The 16,672-nt window shown below is 39.6% G+C and overlaps 1 protein-coding gene and 1 pseudogene across 4 annotated transcripts in view; both read left to right on the forward strand.

Moving 5' to 3' along the window:
- Nucleotides 1–16,672, forward strand: part of ARMC3 (armadillo repeat containing 3) — a 96,856-nt gene that overhangs the window by 38,007 nt on the left and 42,177 nt on the right. For all 4 annotated transcript variants that reach the window (XM_051834347.3, XM_051834369.3, XM_051834379.3 and 1 more), the window contains 4 exons: nt 2,511–2,705; nt 5,024–5,207; nt 10,979–11,131; nt 11,219–11,324. In XM_051834347.3, the coding sequence (XP_051690307.3) occupies nt 2,511–2,705; nt 5,024–5,207; nt 10,979–11,131; nt 11,219–11,324 (638 nt within the window). The remainder of the gene's footprint in view (nt 1–2,510; nt 2,706–5,023; nt 5,208–10,978; nt 11,132–11,218; nt 11,325–16,672) is intronic.
- LOC149127969 (large ribosomal subunit protein bL33m pseudogene) lies at nt 1,551–1,748 on the forward strand (annotated as a pseudogene).

Consider the following 16,672-nt stretch of genomic DNA (forward strand, 5'->3'; position numbering starts at 1 on the left):
TCTCCCACGCGGGCGCAGGAGCCGAAGGACTTGGGCCATCTTCCACTGCTATCCTAGGCCATAGCAGAGAGCTGGATTGGAAGAGGAGCAGCCAGGACTAGAACCGGTGCCCATATGGGATGCCAGCACTTCAGGCCAGGACGTTAACCCACTGCGCCACAGTGCCAGCCCCTCCTCAATTATTTTAAAGCAAATTATATCATATTATTTCAATCATAGAGATATTTCAGTATGTATCTCTAAAAATGAGATTTTTGAAAAGGTGTAAAAACATAATCATATCTAACAAATTAACAATAATCCATTAATTTCATCAGACATCCATAGAATGTCCAGATATTCATTTTTGTCTTATAATTTCACTTATGTTAATTGATTTATTATGAAAGGTATAACCCAGGGTTGGTAAATGGAATAAATGTCTAAGACAAGGGAAGGGAAGGAGGGGGTGGGCACAGAGTTTCCATGTCCACCTCAGGAGCCCACCACGCTAGGACATCAGTGTATACCAATAGTCCATTTCTCTGCATCCAGTTTAGCTTGGCCATAATAAAGGGAGTAGAAACTGCCCCCTCTGAGACTGTGGATTCCTTCCTGCCTCTTCTCAGCTCCTAGTGGTTGCCATCAGTCTTTCGCATTCCTTTATTTGCATGTACTTCGCCACAATCTCTCCCTCTGGGTCTCTGTCTCTCATAAAGGCCCTGCCCCGCTCCACGATGACCTCATCTTGACTGATTATATCTGCAGTGAGAACCTTGTTTGCAAATAAGGACACATTGTGAGGTATTGAGGTCAGGACCTCAATACGTATTGTAGGGAGACACAATTCAATCCATGACAAAGAGCAACCTCCAGTTTGTGGTTTGTTTAAAGGAAACTAAAGATCAGATGTGAGCTGAAGGATGGATACGGGAAAGCTAATTTGTAAATAGAACATTTTCCACATTGTGTATTATTTGATACTTACTACATTTTTATTTAAAATGTCATGATTTAGTAGTCAGAGTTTAGAGGTTTTTCGTGGCATCTTCCATTATTTTCTGTACCGAAACCTACCCTGAGAAACTCCTACCCTCCACACACTCACACAGAATTACAGACACACACAACGAACAACATTTCCAGACCATAATGACCCTCTTGATACTGTAAATGTCTTAAAAATCATGTATCTGAGGTGTGGCACGGTGATGCAGCAAGCTGAGGTGCTGCTTGTGATGCCAGCATCCCACTGGAGGGCTCGCTGGGTTCTTGCACTCTGCTTCCAATCCAGCCCCCTGAGGGTCCACCTGGGAAGACAATGGAAGATGGCCCACTTTCTTGGGTGCCTGCCACCCACTTAGGGAGACCAGGGGTGGAGTGCCTGGCTTTGGCCTTGACAAGCCTGGGCCTTGTTGGCCATTTGGAGAGCAAACCAGCAGACCAGCAGATGGAGGATTTCTCTCTCTCTCTCTCTCTCTCTCTGTCTCTCTCTCTCTCTCTCTCTCTCTGTCTCTCTCCTGCATCTGGGACTTTGGGCCGGTTACAGAGACTGCATGGGAGCAGTCGCCATGTTCCCCTCAGTGGTCTCCTTTGCCAAGAACAACTCAAAAACCGTTCTGGTGAGAATGATAAGCCAAGCTGTAACCGGCTTCTGCTTCAACACCGAGAGAAGCAGACTGTGGGAGAAACTGACCCCTGTGCATTATGATCCAAATGTGAACCAAAAGGTCCTCTTCGTAGAACAGAAAAAAATGCACTCACTCTAAATAGTGGGCTGGAAATGAATTTGGTTTGTAAATGTGAATACCAAGGACAGGCTGCTGATTCAGAAACCAATAGTGTGTAATAAAAGAAGAGAAAGGGCACAGAATCACTACCCCCTGTTGTTTGAAGGCCATTGTGAAAGCAAACAATGCAGTGAAAGAAAGTTCCTCATTTCGGGACACATATCATTGCATCATATTTATTTATCTTCCTGGATATTTGTATAGCCCTTAATAAAAAATATCAAAATAGCCAAAAAAAATCATGTATCTAAACTAAACTGGCTATACATTCGCATGCACAGGGCCTGTCAACAGCATAGCTTGCATACAGGTTTTTCATAAACAATCCTTTTGAATGAAGATAATAATAAGGATAATAAAGCCATCATTTCATACAACACATATTATTTGAAATAGTATATCAGAGTGTGAAAATAATATTATGATGCATATATTTATTGTCATACTGTTTCTAGTAGTAGTAATTGCTGGAAAATAAATAAATAATGGATATTGCAAGAGTCACAGATCATATGTATTTCCTGTTGTTGACAAGGTCTTCATGGTTAAAATACAAATGTTGGTTTTGCCAATTGAGAGTTTCCTTGTTTTTGTTTGTGAATTATTTTGGAAGGAAATGGAATAAAAGATGAGAAAATGATAAATAATAATGTTTTTTGCTGTAAAGCAGTATTTCTCCCTTCTTCATAATATATTTTGCTTTAAAACATTGCTGATTTGATCATTTGTATCTTGTGGCAGGATTTTCAATGTCGAATTGCACTTCAAGAACTAAATGCAATCCCTTCTATGTTAGCTCTCTTGAAGTCTGACTATCCAGTAATTCAGTTGTTGACTCTGAAAACCCTGGGTGTTATTACAAATGATAAAGAATCCCTAACAATGCTAAGAGATAATCAAGGACTGGACCAACTTATTAAGATCCTAGAAAGTAAGGTATTTGCAATTTTCATTCAATTCCCTATGAAGAAATACATCTCTCCTAAATATTGTTGTAAAATATAAATTGCACAATTTTTAACAAAATATTACTGCATGTTAGCACAACACTGACTGTAACAGACTAACTTTCTAATTGCTGCATAGTCTTTTAATTAGCCTAATTAAATCAAACCATTTACAGAGGCCATTATAAGGTAATCAAGTAGTCTTCTGGCTTAGAAGATTTAAGATTTTTACATTCTTGTGTAGGTCTTCCTCCTGGTATCCTGAAATATATAGATTTAGTCCTTTAATCTTTGTCCTGATTTTCTCTGAGATTAAGAAAGAAGAATAATTAATTCACTTTCTAAACACATTTTGAGCAATATTACATCTGAGTTTCCATAGTTGTTCCTAAGTTTTTAGGTATGAAGGATACACATTTAGAATCTGCAATGTCTTCCAAGACTTCCTATTTACATAAACCAAAACCAATCAGCAGTGTAATGGATACCACTCATTGACTTGAAATGCTGTGGATAGCTTCTGAAAGTGTCCAGATTCTCAGTTGCAGAGTGAAATGGTAATACATAGATTCCATATTCATTGCCCCTGCTTCAGTATTCTAATAAATTAAATTAACTCTAATAACAAAATATGTATGGAAGAGTATTGTTTAAAGAATTGGCTTATGTAATTGTGAAGGCTGGGCGATCCAGAATCTACAGGGTAGGCCGGATGCCAAGAAGGCCAGTTGAGTGCAGACTCAGGAAGCATTAAGACTCAATGCCAGTTAAGCAATGACAAAGATGTACCTCCACTCAGTGTGACAGAATGTCGGTGCGCAGCCAAAAGTTCATTAATTTTTCCCCCAGGAAATAATGGGCGATGTTGACTCTTTGATATTCAAGAACTTAAAATTTATTATATAAAATTAATACATGTCATGTTATAGGATAAAGGAAAAACATATACATATACAAACATACATGCACACATATACACATATAACAAAATAAAGAAGAAATACTCTTGACAAGTACAAACCTCATTTCTGTCAATGACCACTTGGTTGATCATAACTACCTTCTTCCATTACCTATTCCATACTCCCTTTGCCCGTAGCCAGCACCTCAGCAGGCTGTGGCTCTTTCCCTGTGAGATATTGCAGACCTTAATTTCTGAAGGATCTGGGCCATTAGTAACCTTGGATTGGGCCATGCTAGTTTCCACTGACTAGTCGCAGGGTATGGTTATGCTAAGGGATCTCTTATTTTCCAGACATATTCTTCCTTACTTCAGTTGTGGTGTAGTGGTCCAATTTCCCTTTGCACAGTAACCCTTTGCTTGTTGATTGTTAATTCAGAGGCATGAGGAGAAAAAAGTTTCTAAGTGGCAGTTTAACTTCAAGTTCGGTAGACCTATTGTAGTAGCTCCTGGTGTGGAAGTGTTCCTCCACTTGGAACTAAGATCCCTAGGCCAGCAGAGCATATGGTTGCAGGTGTAGGAGGCAAACATTTTGCTAGTAAGTCACTAGGGTTAATAAAGAATGGTACCACTTCCAGCTCAACTCATTGATTTCTGGCTGTGGGAGAAAAGCCACTATCCGCCAGACACGAATTCAAAGCATAAACAGTCTCCTGGAGAACTTTGAGTTATGAGTGAGTCTTTAAAAGGCCATCCCACTGTTCTGTGCAGCTGGCTGCTTTATGATGATAGGGAACATGGTAAGACCAGTGAATTCCATGAGCATGGGCTCATTGTTGCAGTTTTTGGCTGTGAAGTGAGCTCAGTCAGAAGCAGTTCTCTGTGGAATACTGTGAAGACGGACCATCCTTTCTATGTTTCCATCACCCCAAGGATTTCCCCCTTACATTTCTAGCTGTTCAGATAGGGCTACTGTTTTCCATTGTTGTAGGAATTTGAGAGTAACCTCAGGCAAGAAAACCACAAATTCACAATACTTACCTTTCCCATTTGCACAGTTTAAGAAATATTTTCCTCCAGTTTCCATCTGCTTTTTTTTTTTTTAAGTTTTCTCCAGATTTTAGAACTGTTTTTGTGGAAGGTTGTTTGGGCAATTTCACTTGACTACTGTTATTGGAAACTTCCTCAAGGGCATTCATTTTTCATCCATAAAACATTTGAGAGTAAGGGAATGGAGAGAAGATGATTAGGGAGAGTGGTGTTACTTTGATAAGCAGAACTCCTGTTTCCTTAGGCCTCTGTCACAACAAAATTATGTTCTCACTGTCCTTAGACTCTTCTGAAATAAAACAGTGTAAGTTCCTTTCAGTACATCTTTCTAAAGTTGTGCTTGTGCTTGTTATTAGGAATTGAATGACCTTCATACAGAAGCCCTTTCCGTGATAGCCAACTGCCTTGAAGATGCGGATACCAGGGTGCTGATTCAGCAGACAGGGGGGCTTCAAAAACTCCTATCATTTGCAGAAAGCTCTACAATTCCTGATATTCAGAAGAATGCAGCAAAAGCAATTACTAAAGCAGCTTATGATTGTATGTATACTTATCTAAATTAAGTATTCTTAATTTTGATTAGTACTAAAAGCAGTAGAGTATTTGCCTGCTTTTAAAAAACCATCTGAGAATAGTGGTATACTTACTATTTAAGCCCAAACACTGTCATGAGTTAAATCAGTGGTTGCTTTGTCAGGAATATAATAAGCTCAATGTAAATACAATGAAATAATATTTACATTAAATTTAATTAATTTAATGACATTTACATAATAAATTTGTACTTATATAGAATATATTAATTATTTATGGTCCTGAAAGCATTGTTGCAAGAAACCCTTCCTCATAATGATATCTGTAAAGTAGTTTTCAGGGTCCAGCACCGTGGCATAGAAGGTAAACCTTCTGTCTGCAGTACCAGCATCCCATATGGGCACCTGTTCAAGTCCCGGCTGCTCCACTTCCGTCCCAGCTCCCTGCTAATGCACCTGGGAAAGCAGCAGGGGATGGCCCAAGTGCTGGGCCCCCATACCCACATGGGAGTTGAGGAAGAAACTCCTGGCTCCTGGATTCAATCTGGCACAGGCCCAGCTGCTGTGACCATTTGGGGAGTAAACCAGCTGATGAAGAAATTCTCTCTCTCTCTCTCTCTCTGCCCTTCAAATAGATAAATAAATCTTTAAAAAATGGATAAAATGTCTTAAAAAAGCAGTTTCCAATCAGTTGTAGTTGATGGTACCATCTTGTATAGATGTGAAAAGCAATATGTGCATACTACCTACATAATCCAGTTTTCATTTCTGTGACAAGCTGTGGTGATATAAATCTTTAGATGTGATTTAATTTTTCTCCCACATCACTACTGTTATAAATTTGACAGCTTTGACTATTTTAACTGATTTATATATCGATCTCTATGTGTCATGATCTGTTTATTATGGGAAGAATTTCCTTTACATTCAGTACTGAATTTCTTCAAGGCGAAACTTTTTTCTCCTAAATTACATTATAAATGCTGAACCTAAATACAGACTCTGAAATCAAGCTTCGTCATAGATAGAAGGTGGTTTACTCAGTACTCTTTCAGTACAACTTGGGAATTCTTGGAGCATGTCAGTTCTGTTGTCCTTCTGTTCCTGGACTTCTTGGCTAAGTGAGACCTATAGGAAGCAGTATTGGAGAGAAATGAAGAATGTCACACCTAAAACCTTTATCTGTCTCAGCTTCTCTTTGGTTTTCTTGTAGCCTAGGAGATATCTATTTGGAAAGCTCATTTCATGATTCTTGGAACTCTAGAAAGATTGGCGACTCCACAAAAATTCAGGGTTTTTTTATGTCTACAAATCACAGTAAATCCTTGAGAGTGAATCTTCTTCTGGCAGGAAGCACAGGGATTTGAGGAAGTCTCTGCATTCGAAGCTTAGCCAGCAGTTCACTTCCCCCTAAGGACTCTGAACTACCTCAACCACAACATTTGTGGGTGTAACTACCCACCTACCCACTTCTTTTAAAATAAAAAATAAATCTTTTAATCCATTTTATTCCAGCTCTCATTTTTAAAAAAGATTTATTTATTTATTTATTTATTTCAAAGGCAGAATGACAGAAGGAGAGGGAAAGACAAAGAGAGATCTTCCATCTGATGATTCATTACCCAAATGCTTACAACAGCCAGGACTGGGCCAGACTGAAGTCTGGAGCCAGGAATCACGTGGGTGGCAGGGGCCCAAATACTTGGGCCGTCATCTCCCGCCTTCCCAGGTACATTAGTAGAGAGCTGGATTGGAAGCAGTGTAACCAGGACTTGAACACATCCTGCAATACAGGATGCTGGCATCTCAAACATCAGCCCAATCCATTGTGTTACAATGCTAGCCCTAGAATTGTCCACTTACCAAAACACAGTACCAGGCCAAAACCAACATCCCTAGGCCCAGTGCTAAAGAATAGATTAGCATATTCCTTGTTTGCCTGATTATTCTCTTCTACTTTGTTGACTTACTTATGTCTTTACTCTGTTCACCTGACCATGTTCACAATAGTCACCTCCCTGCCTGGGTTATAGACACTCCCCGCGTTTTTTTTTTTTTTTTTAACTTTTATTTAATGAATATAAATTTCCAAAGTACAGCTTATGGATTACAATGGCTTCCCCCCCATAACTTTGCTCCCACCCGCAACCCTCCCCTTCCCCGCTCCCTCTCCCCTTCCATTCACATCAAGATTCATTTTCAATTCTCTTTATATACAGAAGATCAGTTTAGCATATATTAAGTAAAGATTTCAACAGTTTGCTCCCACACAGAAACACAAAGTGAAAAATACTGTTTGAGTACTAGTTATAGCATTAAATCTCAATGTACAGCACATTAAGGACAGAGATCCTACATGAGGAGTAAGTGCACAGTGACTCCTGTTGTTGACTTAACAAAGTGACACTCTTGTTTATGGCATCAGTAATCACCCTGGGCTCTTGTCATGAGTTGCCAAGGCTATGGAAGCCTTTTGAGTTCACCGACTCTGATCATATTTAGACAAGGCCATGGTCAAAGTGGAAGTTCTCTCCTCCCTTCAGAGAAAGGTACCTCCTTCTTTGATGACCCGTTCTTTCCACTGGGATCTCACTCCCGGAGGTCTTTCATTTAGTTCATTTTTTTTTCCAGAGTGTCTTGGCTTTCCATGCCTGAAATACTCTCATGGGCTCTTCAGCCGGATCCGCATGCCTTAAGGGCTGATTCTGAGGCCAGAGTGCTGTTTAGGACACCTACCATTCTATGGCTCTGCTGTGTATCTCGCTTCCCATGTTGGATCGTTCTCTCCCTTTTTTATTCTATCAGTTAGTATTTGCAGACACTAGTCTTGTTTATGTGTTCCCTTTGGCTCTTAGTCCTATCATTATGATCAATTGTGAACAGAAATTGATCACTGGGACTAGTGAGATGGCATTGGTACATGCCACCTTGATGGGATTGAATTGGAATCCCCTGGTATGTTTCTAACTCCACCACTTGGGGAAGTCAGCTTGAGCATGTCCCGAATTGCACATCTCTTCCCTCTCTTATTCCCACTCTTATATTTAACAGGGATCACTTTTCAGTTAAGTTTCAACACTTAAGAATAACTGTGTATTGATTACAGTATTCAACCAAAAGTATTAAGTAGAACAAACAAAAAAAATACTAAGAGGGATAACGTATTAAGTTGTTCATCAACAGTCAGGGCAAGGGCTGATCAAGTCACCGTTTCTCATAGTGTTCATTTCACTTTAACAGGTTTCAGATATTAGTTACTGAAAACTATGAAGAATTACATATATTTTAAAACATTTTAGGAGTCACATACTTGAGATTTAAGTGTTATTTGCAGTTTTTTTATGAAACACAATTAGTGAGTGCCTAGATTCTAATGTTAAATAAAAAGGAACATAGGATTAAAATATTAGCATTATATAATGTGGTTCATGATTGGTTTAAGTTACTTAGCCTGTGCCGGTTCTGGCTAGATTTCATGGTATAAAATTTGAGGATATGGTTCCATCTGAATCTGATAGTGCACCTGTGAAAAATTTTTGAATTGTTACTAAATGAAGAGAGAACTCATATCTTAACTTTAAAATGGAAATCAAGTTGCTATTAATTTCTGAAAAATTCTAAAAGGTGTTAGTTAAAATATGCATAAGTAATGAATTAGCTCCACATGTAAACGTTATAGTCTAGATTATTATCAGCAATTTTTGCAAAGATTCTTGTTTTAACAGATTATTCTCCTCTTGTATATTAACATCCTAAGAACACATTCACACATTCTTCTATTTTAATCATGAAAGATGACTTTATGAATGTCAATTTTATAAGCTTTATCAAGGTTATTAATAAAAAGTAAAATCTGTAAAAATATCTTGGGGGAACTGTAAATAAGTTTTTTTTAATTTATTTGATAGATAGAGTTAGACAGTGAGACAAAGAGAAAGGTCTTCCTTCCATTGGTTCGCCTCGCCAAATGGTCGCTACGGCCGGAGCTACAACGATCCAAAGCCAGGAGCCAGGTGCTTCGTCCTGGTCTCCCATGTGGGTGCAGGTGCCCAAGCACTTGGGCCATCCTCCACTGCCTTCCTGGGCCACAGCAGAGAGCTGGACTGGAAGAGGAGCAGCCAGGACTAGAACCCGGCGCCCATATGGGATGCCGGCGCCACAGTGGAGGATTAACCTAGTGAGCCACAATGCCAGCCCAGAACTATAAATAATTTAGCAGAGTTATTTGTAAACTATTTCTTTCCACACTAGTCTTGGTAACTCCTTGGGCACTAAATACCTTTTCTAGTATACACTTGAATAGGTAATAACTTCTTTAGATTTAGCTAGAACATAAAATAAAAATTATTTAAAACTGAAAATAAACACAACAGAAGTTAGATGTTAATGCTCCAATTTAGCTTAAGGGAATATTTAATGTATGGTAAATAAATTGACAATTACAAAAAATTAAACTAAAGGAGAGAAATAATGCTTAAGAAACAAAACCATATCAAAATACATTACTTTCAAATTTAGTGTTTCCTAATTGAATGAATCATAACTGTGTTTTTATTTACTTTTTAAATATGTATTTTATTTATTTGAGAGAGTTACAGAGAGAGAGAAGGAGGGAGAGAGAGAGAGAGAGAGAGAGAGAGCTTCTATCCACCGGTTCACTCTCCAAATGGTCACAAAGGCCAGAGCTGAGCAGAGCCAAAGCCAGGAGCCAGGAGCTTATTTTGGGTCTCCCACATGGGTGCAGGGGCCCAAGGAATTGAGCCATCCTCTGCTGCATTCTCGGGCACATAAGCAGGGAGCTGGATAGGAAGTGGAGCAGCTAGGACTCAAACCGGTGCCCACATGGGATGCTGGCACAGCAGGTGGATGCTTCACCTGCTGTACCACAGCGCTTGCCCCATAACTGCTTTGAAATAAAGAAAACTATTCTAATGTATTTTTGGATTATCTAAGTGGATTACAAGAAATTGTTTAAATTTTTGCTACTTAAGTATGTATTGCGTATTCAGATAAAAGGTAACTATGACTCTTCAAGTTTCTTGAGACTTGGGATCATGCTTTAGTACCTTTTTTTATTTTCTTCTCTGCTCTTCACCTGCAATTTTTTCTTATTTTTATTTTTTAAGATCTATTTATTTATTTGAAAGGCACAGCGACAGAAAGCAAGAGAGACAGAGAAAGAGAGAGAGAGAGAGATCTTCGATCTGCTGGTTCACTCCCCAAATTGTCACAACAGCCAGGTCACAGCCATGCTGAAGGCAGAAACCAGGACCTCCATCCTGGTCCTGGATGCTAGTGTCCCAAGCAGCGGTGTAACCCACTGCACCACAGTGTCAGCCTGTTTTCCGAAGTCTTAAGCATCTAGCTCACCAATTAATACATCTTCAAATCTTGGGTTTTGTGTTTAAAACAGCTATCAAATAAATAAGATTTTGCCTTTATTGAGAAGATAGTCTATTTGAATATTAAGCAATATATGTCAACACATGATTGATGTTAAATGAGTTTTGCTAAAGCTGAAAAGTTGCCTCTTGTTTTGGAATTTTCTTTGCAATAGTATTGATATCATGTAAGGGAATAGGGGAAAATGCAACATCCGTGACTCATTTTGCATAATTTTGTGTTCTAAAGGTTTAGTAGGTATAGATTTTGTTTAGTTTAGACTGATACTAAAGCTAGTAAATGGTTTGACTTCCTATCATACTTTGGGTGGGTGAGCAGTAATACCTACACAGTTTTGCAGTAAAATTCTGATTTTTTCCCTTTCTTTTATGAAAGCTGAAAATAGAAAATTCTTTCATGAACAAGAGGTTGAAAAGTGTCTTGTAACCCTTTTGGGTTCTGAAAGTGATGGAACTAAAATTGCTGCTTCCCAAGCTATTTCGGTAATGTGTGAGAGTTCGGGCAGCAAACGTCTTTTCAATAATCATGGTAAGCAAACAGGAAACAAAAACTTTAGGTTACCATGTCCCAGTACACATGGATATACATTTTTAAGTCACGTTTCTTTCTATGCAGGGATTCCACAGTTGATTCAGTTGCTAAAAAGTGACAATGAAGAGGTGAGGGAAGCTGCAGCTCTAGCCCTGGCAAACCTCACCACTTGCAATCCTGCTAGTGCAAAGTAAGTACAGAAACACAGTACAGCACGGCCGGCACCGCGGCTCACTTGGCTAATCCTCCACCTGCAGCGCCGGCACCCTGGGGTTCTAGTCCTGGTTGGGGCCCTGGATTTTGTTCCGGTTGCTCCTCTTCCAGTCCAGCTCTCTTCTGTGGCCTGGGAGTGCAGTGGAGGATGGCCCAGGTCCTTGGGCCCTGCACCCACATGGGAGACCAGGAGGAAGCACCTGGCTCCTGGCTTTGGATCAGCATGGTGCGCCAGCCGTAGCGGCCATTGTGGGGTGAACCAACGGAAGGAAGACCTTTCTCTCTCTTTCTCTCTCTCTAACTCTGCCTGTCAAAAAAAAAAAAAAAAAAAAGGAAAGAAACACAGTACAGCAAGTTTGTGGAAAATAAATATTATGAAAGAACTATCAGTTTCAAAAGCATTTTGCACCAAAATAAACATCTTTTCATTGCATTTTCTGTGAACATTTTGACTATCTTCTATTTCACACTTTGAAATGTTCTGAATTTAATAGTTTATATTTTCAAGATAATTTGCATATTATTTCATGTGTTCTGTCTTGGTTTATACTTTTGGATCCCTCATGAAAATAGGGTCACCAGGTGCTTGTTTTTCAACAGTATTATTGCTGTGGAGTTGGGGCTACCCAACTGGATTTATTCCAAGTTCTTACATAAGAGAAGGATCAAATCAGAGACAGATAAAGTGTGAGAATGGGACAGGGTTTATCTAAAGAGATTAAAGAGATAGTTCATACTCAGAAGGAGTGTGGGAAGCCTCCCTTCATGAAGAGAGAAGGGGCTGCCCTCCCCAAGCTTGGTCACCCCTTTTAAGGGGTGGCAGTAATGTCCTAATTGGAATTTGGGTGAATGGGGTTCAGTGCAAGTGGTGATCTCCAAGACAGTTTCGTGGCATCTCCACATGGAGCTCAGCATACGTGTGGCCATCATGGTGTCCTGTGCTTGATGGGGGAGCCCATGATCAAGAGAAAGTGAGTGTGCCATGCCTGTAGCCATTTTGGATCTACACTGTAGGGGTGTGGTTTTAGCAGTGCAAGGCTGCCTCAAGAAGACAGCTAGTTCCTTAGTTCCTTAACCAGCTCCCTGCCTAGCCCACATCACTACAAAATCTCTCAAAATGTTTTCAAGTTTGTTAGGAAAATACACAGGCCTTTTTAAAAAAAGTTAATTAATTTGAGTCATAGTCAGAGAGAGTGAGCTCTCATTCCCCGGTTCACTTCCCCAAATGCTCAGCCAGGTTGAAACTGGGCTGGAGCTCAGCCCAGGTCTCCCATGCTGTCAGTGGATCTGACTGCGAGAGGCTCTAACTTCCTCTCTGTTAAAATTCCCATCAAATCCCTTCTGTCTTAAAAGCTTGAGAATTGACGGTAAAACTACTACTCAAACAGTACTCTCTCTTTTGTGTATCTGTGTGGGTGCAGTCTGTTGAAATCTTTACTTAGTATATACTAAGTTGATCTTCTGTATATAAAGATAATTGAAAATGAATCTTGATAGAGAATGGGATGGGAGAGGGAGTGCGAGATGGGATGGTTGCGGGTGGGAGGGAGGTTATGGAGGGAAAAGCCACAACAATTCAAAAGTTGTACTTTGTAAATTTATATTTATTAAATAAAAAAAGCTTGGGTACCAGATAATCAAACTTTGTCAATGTTATATAAAAGCCATAAAGAATGACCTGAGGCCTCTCCTCTAAGTGCATAATTTGGCTTCTCAGAGAGTTCTGGAGATATGAAGTTTCCAGATATTTAAGTTATGGGTTAGTGAAATTGTAGCTTAAAGATTACCAAACACAAATTCCTATAGTTACAAGTCAGATATAGAGTAAAATGATGAAGATATTCTGGAAGTACTCTTGACTTCCAGTAGTATTTTCCTTATGTCTTTTGGACTCACCACCCTCTTGCTTGGAATGCTTTGTCCCAGTAAGCCTGCAGCTCACACTCTTACCCACTTCAAGTCTCTGTTCAGATGTCACCTTGGCTAAGAGGCCTAATATTGCCACAGTGCTTAGACTGCACCCACACATGCATATTGTCCATCCTCCTTCTCTGCTGCCATTTCTTCAGATGCTTAGTATTTTCGAACATAATGTGTAACTCACCTATCCCATTATTATTTATGTTCTGTCTGCCCACCACCAGCAGCCATGAAGGAAGCAACCTCTACTTATTTAATTCACTGTTAATAACCCAAGCATTGGGAACAGTGCTCGTCCTATAGTAGGTAGATATTTGGGGTAAAATAGCCTTAGATTAAAAATATAGACAAAAAGAAAAGGACAGTGTAAAACACACAAAAATTATTTGACATTGGCCATTACACATAACTTAAAGTAGACAGTAACCATCACTGTTGTTTGTTTTTACATAATTTTTGTGGGCAATGAATACATTAATTTCCAATACAGGTTCTTGTCTCCCATAGAAGTAAAAACACTAAGCAGAGACTAGTATTGTGTACAAATAGGAACAGGATTTATTTAGCAGTGAGGAAATAAATACACATTCACACATGAGTGTGGGCCACCCCATGCAGAAATGCCCAACATGAGTGGGCCAAAGAGTTGCCCGTAAACAAGGGAGGGAGGAAAAAACCAAAAACAGAACCTCTGAGTGGGAGAGGTCTATCCAAGACCAGGGTGGAAAGAGAGAAAACGAGAGTGGCACTTACAAGTACCTCTACCTCTTTTTATAAAGGAAGGGAATGATACCCCAATCAGATATACAACTCAGGTGGGGTGTGAGTGTGCACCCTGGTCCCAGATGCAACAAATGCATCCTGGGAACATGGACATATCAAACAAACAGTTAAAGAGACAGCACCAGTTTGCAAAGACAAGAGTCCAACTCACCTAAATTTTTAACTAACTGGTTACACCATATCAATTCAACCTCAGAAGCAACAGTGGAGGCTTATCTATAACAATATTTAATTGACACTTTTCACCCATTATTGTCTGCAGGAAAATGTTTACTTAAAATGAGTAAAATATTGAAAAGTAATAAGAATAAAATAACCATTTAAAGGCATAGTATAAGGACAAAAATAGCCAGATTCACTCATCGAAAATGAAAGGAGGGGAAAGGAAAGTTATTTTAAGCGAATAAATTAAAAGTGAGAATATTTTTTAAAAAAAAGTCCCTATATGAAGGAATAGTTGAAAGTGGAAACAGGGGCCAGCGCCGTGGCTCACTTGGTTAATCCTCCACCTGCAGCACCAGCATCCCATATGGGCCCCAGGTTCTAGTCCCGGTTGCTCCTCTTCCAGTCCAGCTCTCTGCTGTGGCCTAGGAGGGCAGTGGAGGATGGCCCAAGTGCTTGGGTGCCTGAATCCACATGGGAGACCAGAAAGAAGCACCTGGCTCCTGGCTTCAGATTGGCACAGTGCCAACCATAGTGGCCATCTGGGGAGTGAACCAACAGAAGGAAGACCTTTCTCTCCATCTCTCTTTCACTGTCTATAACTCTACCTGTCAAATAAATTAAAAAAAAATAAAAAAGAAAGTGGAAACAAACAAGCAATTATAACTTTTAGATAAAAATGTAATTCATTTAGCTAATTTAGACAGATATCCTTTTGGTACACTGAAATTCTCTGACATTTTTTAATTTATAATACTTTTGGGAAATGTGAAAATTTTTAATTTTTGAAATAATAAAAATTTTCAGCTTAATTTCCTTCAATAATGTTTTAAAATATTATTTTAGTTACACTGGGGAGTGCTTCATGTTAAATTAACATGAATTTCATTAAAATACGGTGCAACTCTTGTATTATTTTTTCTGTCCTTTTCCCAACTTCCTCCATTTATAAACTACCAATTAGGGTCAGTAGGAAACCACAGTTACCTTCATTGTTAGGAGAGAAAATAGAACTTTTCTGAAACCATTTTCCTTTTTCAAACTTATTTATTTATTTTTACTTATTTGAAAGGCAGAATGATAGAGGAGGAGAGACATCCACTGGCTCATTCATCAAATGCCGTACAGAAGGCTAGGCCGTACAGAAGCCAGGAGCCGGTAACTAAATCCAGGCATTCCATATCTGCGGCAGGAACCCAAGCACTTGAGATATCACCTACTCCCACCCGGGTGTGCACCATCAGAAATCTAGAATGGAATTCTGAATGGGAATCAGAGTGGGGACTGAAACATTTTACTTTATCAAAACCCTTATGTAACAAAGATAATAACAGCAAAACTTTATCATTAATTCCAAACTATACATCAAGCTTATTCCATGAGTTTGCATTTCATCTGAAGAAGAAAACTAAATTTTTATTTTGTAAATCTTGTTGGATTATTTCTATGGCCTGTGTTTCTTGGATAAAAATTATTCTCAGGGACCAGCATTGTGGCATACCGGGTAAAGCCACTGCCTGCAGTGCTAATATCTCATATGGGCGCCGGTTTGAGGCCCAGCTGCTCCACTTCTGATCCAGCTCTCTGCTGTTGCCTGGGAAAGCAGTAGAAAATGACACCCATTTTCTACTGCACCCATGTGGGAGACCCGGAAGAAGCTCCTGGCTCCTGGCTTCGGTTAGGCACAGCCCCAGCTGTTGCGGCCAATTAGGGAGTGAACCAACGGATGAAAGACTCTCTCTCTCTCTCTCTCTGACTCTCTCTGTGTAACTCTGACTTTCAAATAAATAAATAAATCTTTAACAACATTATTCTCAGTGACAGAATTACTTATTTAAGTGAATCTGTGAGTGTTCCCCAAAGTATAGTCTACGGATGGGGTATAAAAATTTATTTTTCATGAGACCCACATTGCAGCAAGTTAGCATCCCATATGAGAGGATTTTATTGTTGAGTTTTTTTTTAAACATTTATTTTATTTATTTGAAAGACAGAGTTACAGAGAGAGGTAGAGACACAGAGAGAGGTCTTCCATCTGCTGGTTCACTCCCAAATGACTGAAATGACCAGAGCTGCGCCTTCCGAAGCCAGGAGCCAGGAGCTTCTTCCAGGTTTCCCACATGGGTGCAGGGGCCCAAGGACTTGGGCCATCTTCTACTGATTTCCCAGGCCATGGCAGAGAGCTGTATTGGAAGTGGAGCAACTGGGACTAGAACTGGCGCCCATATGGGATGCTGGAGCTTCAGGCTAGGGCTTTAACACGCTGCACCACAGCACCGGCCCCTGTTGAGGCTTTTAAAAAGCTAATATCCTGTTTGTGTGGTTAGCAGTTGCTGTGTTTGTGTTTGTCCTTTTTTAAGCTGCAGTCATTTCAAAATGCTTTCTTACATTCATTATACTGATTGCGAATAGCTGGAGTGCTAGATAGTGACTATCTGATGTTATATAAACATATAAGAT

Source organism: Oryctolagus cuniculus, chromosome 2 (assembly GCF_051225735.1).
Source record: "Oryctolagus cuniculus isolate XC-2025 breed Fujian yellow rabbit chromosome 2, ASM5122573v1, whole genome shotgun sequence".
Lineage (NCBI taxonomy): Eukaryota > Metazoa > Chordata > Mammalia > Lagomorpha > Leporidae > Oryctolagus > Oryctolagus cuniculus.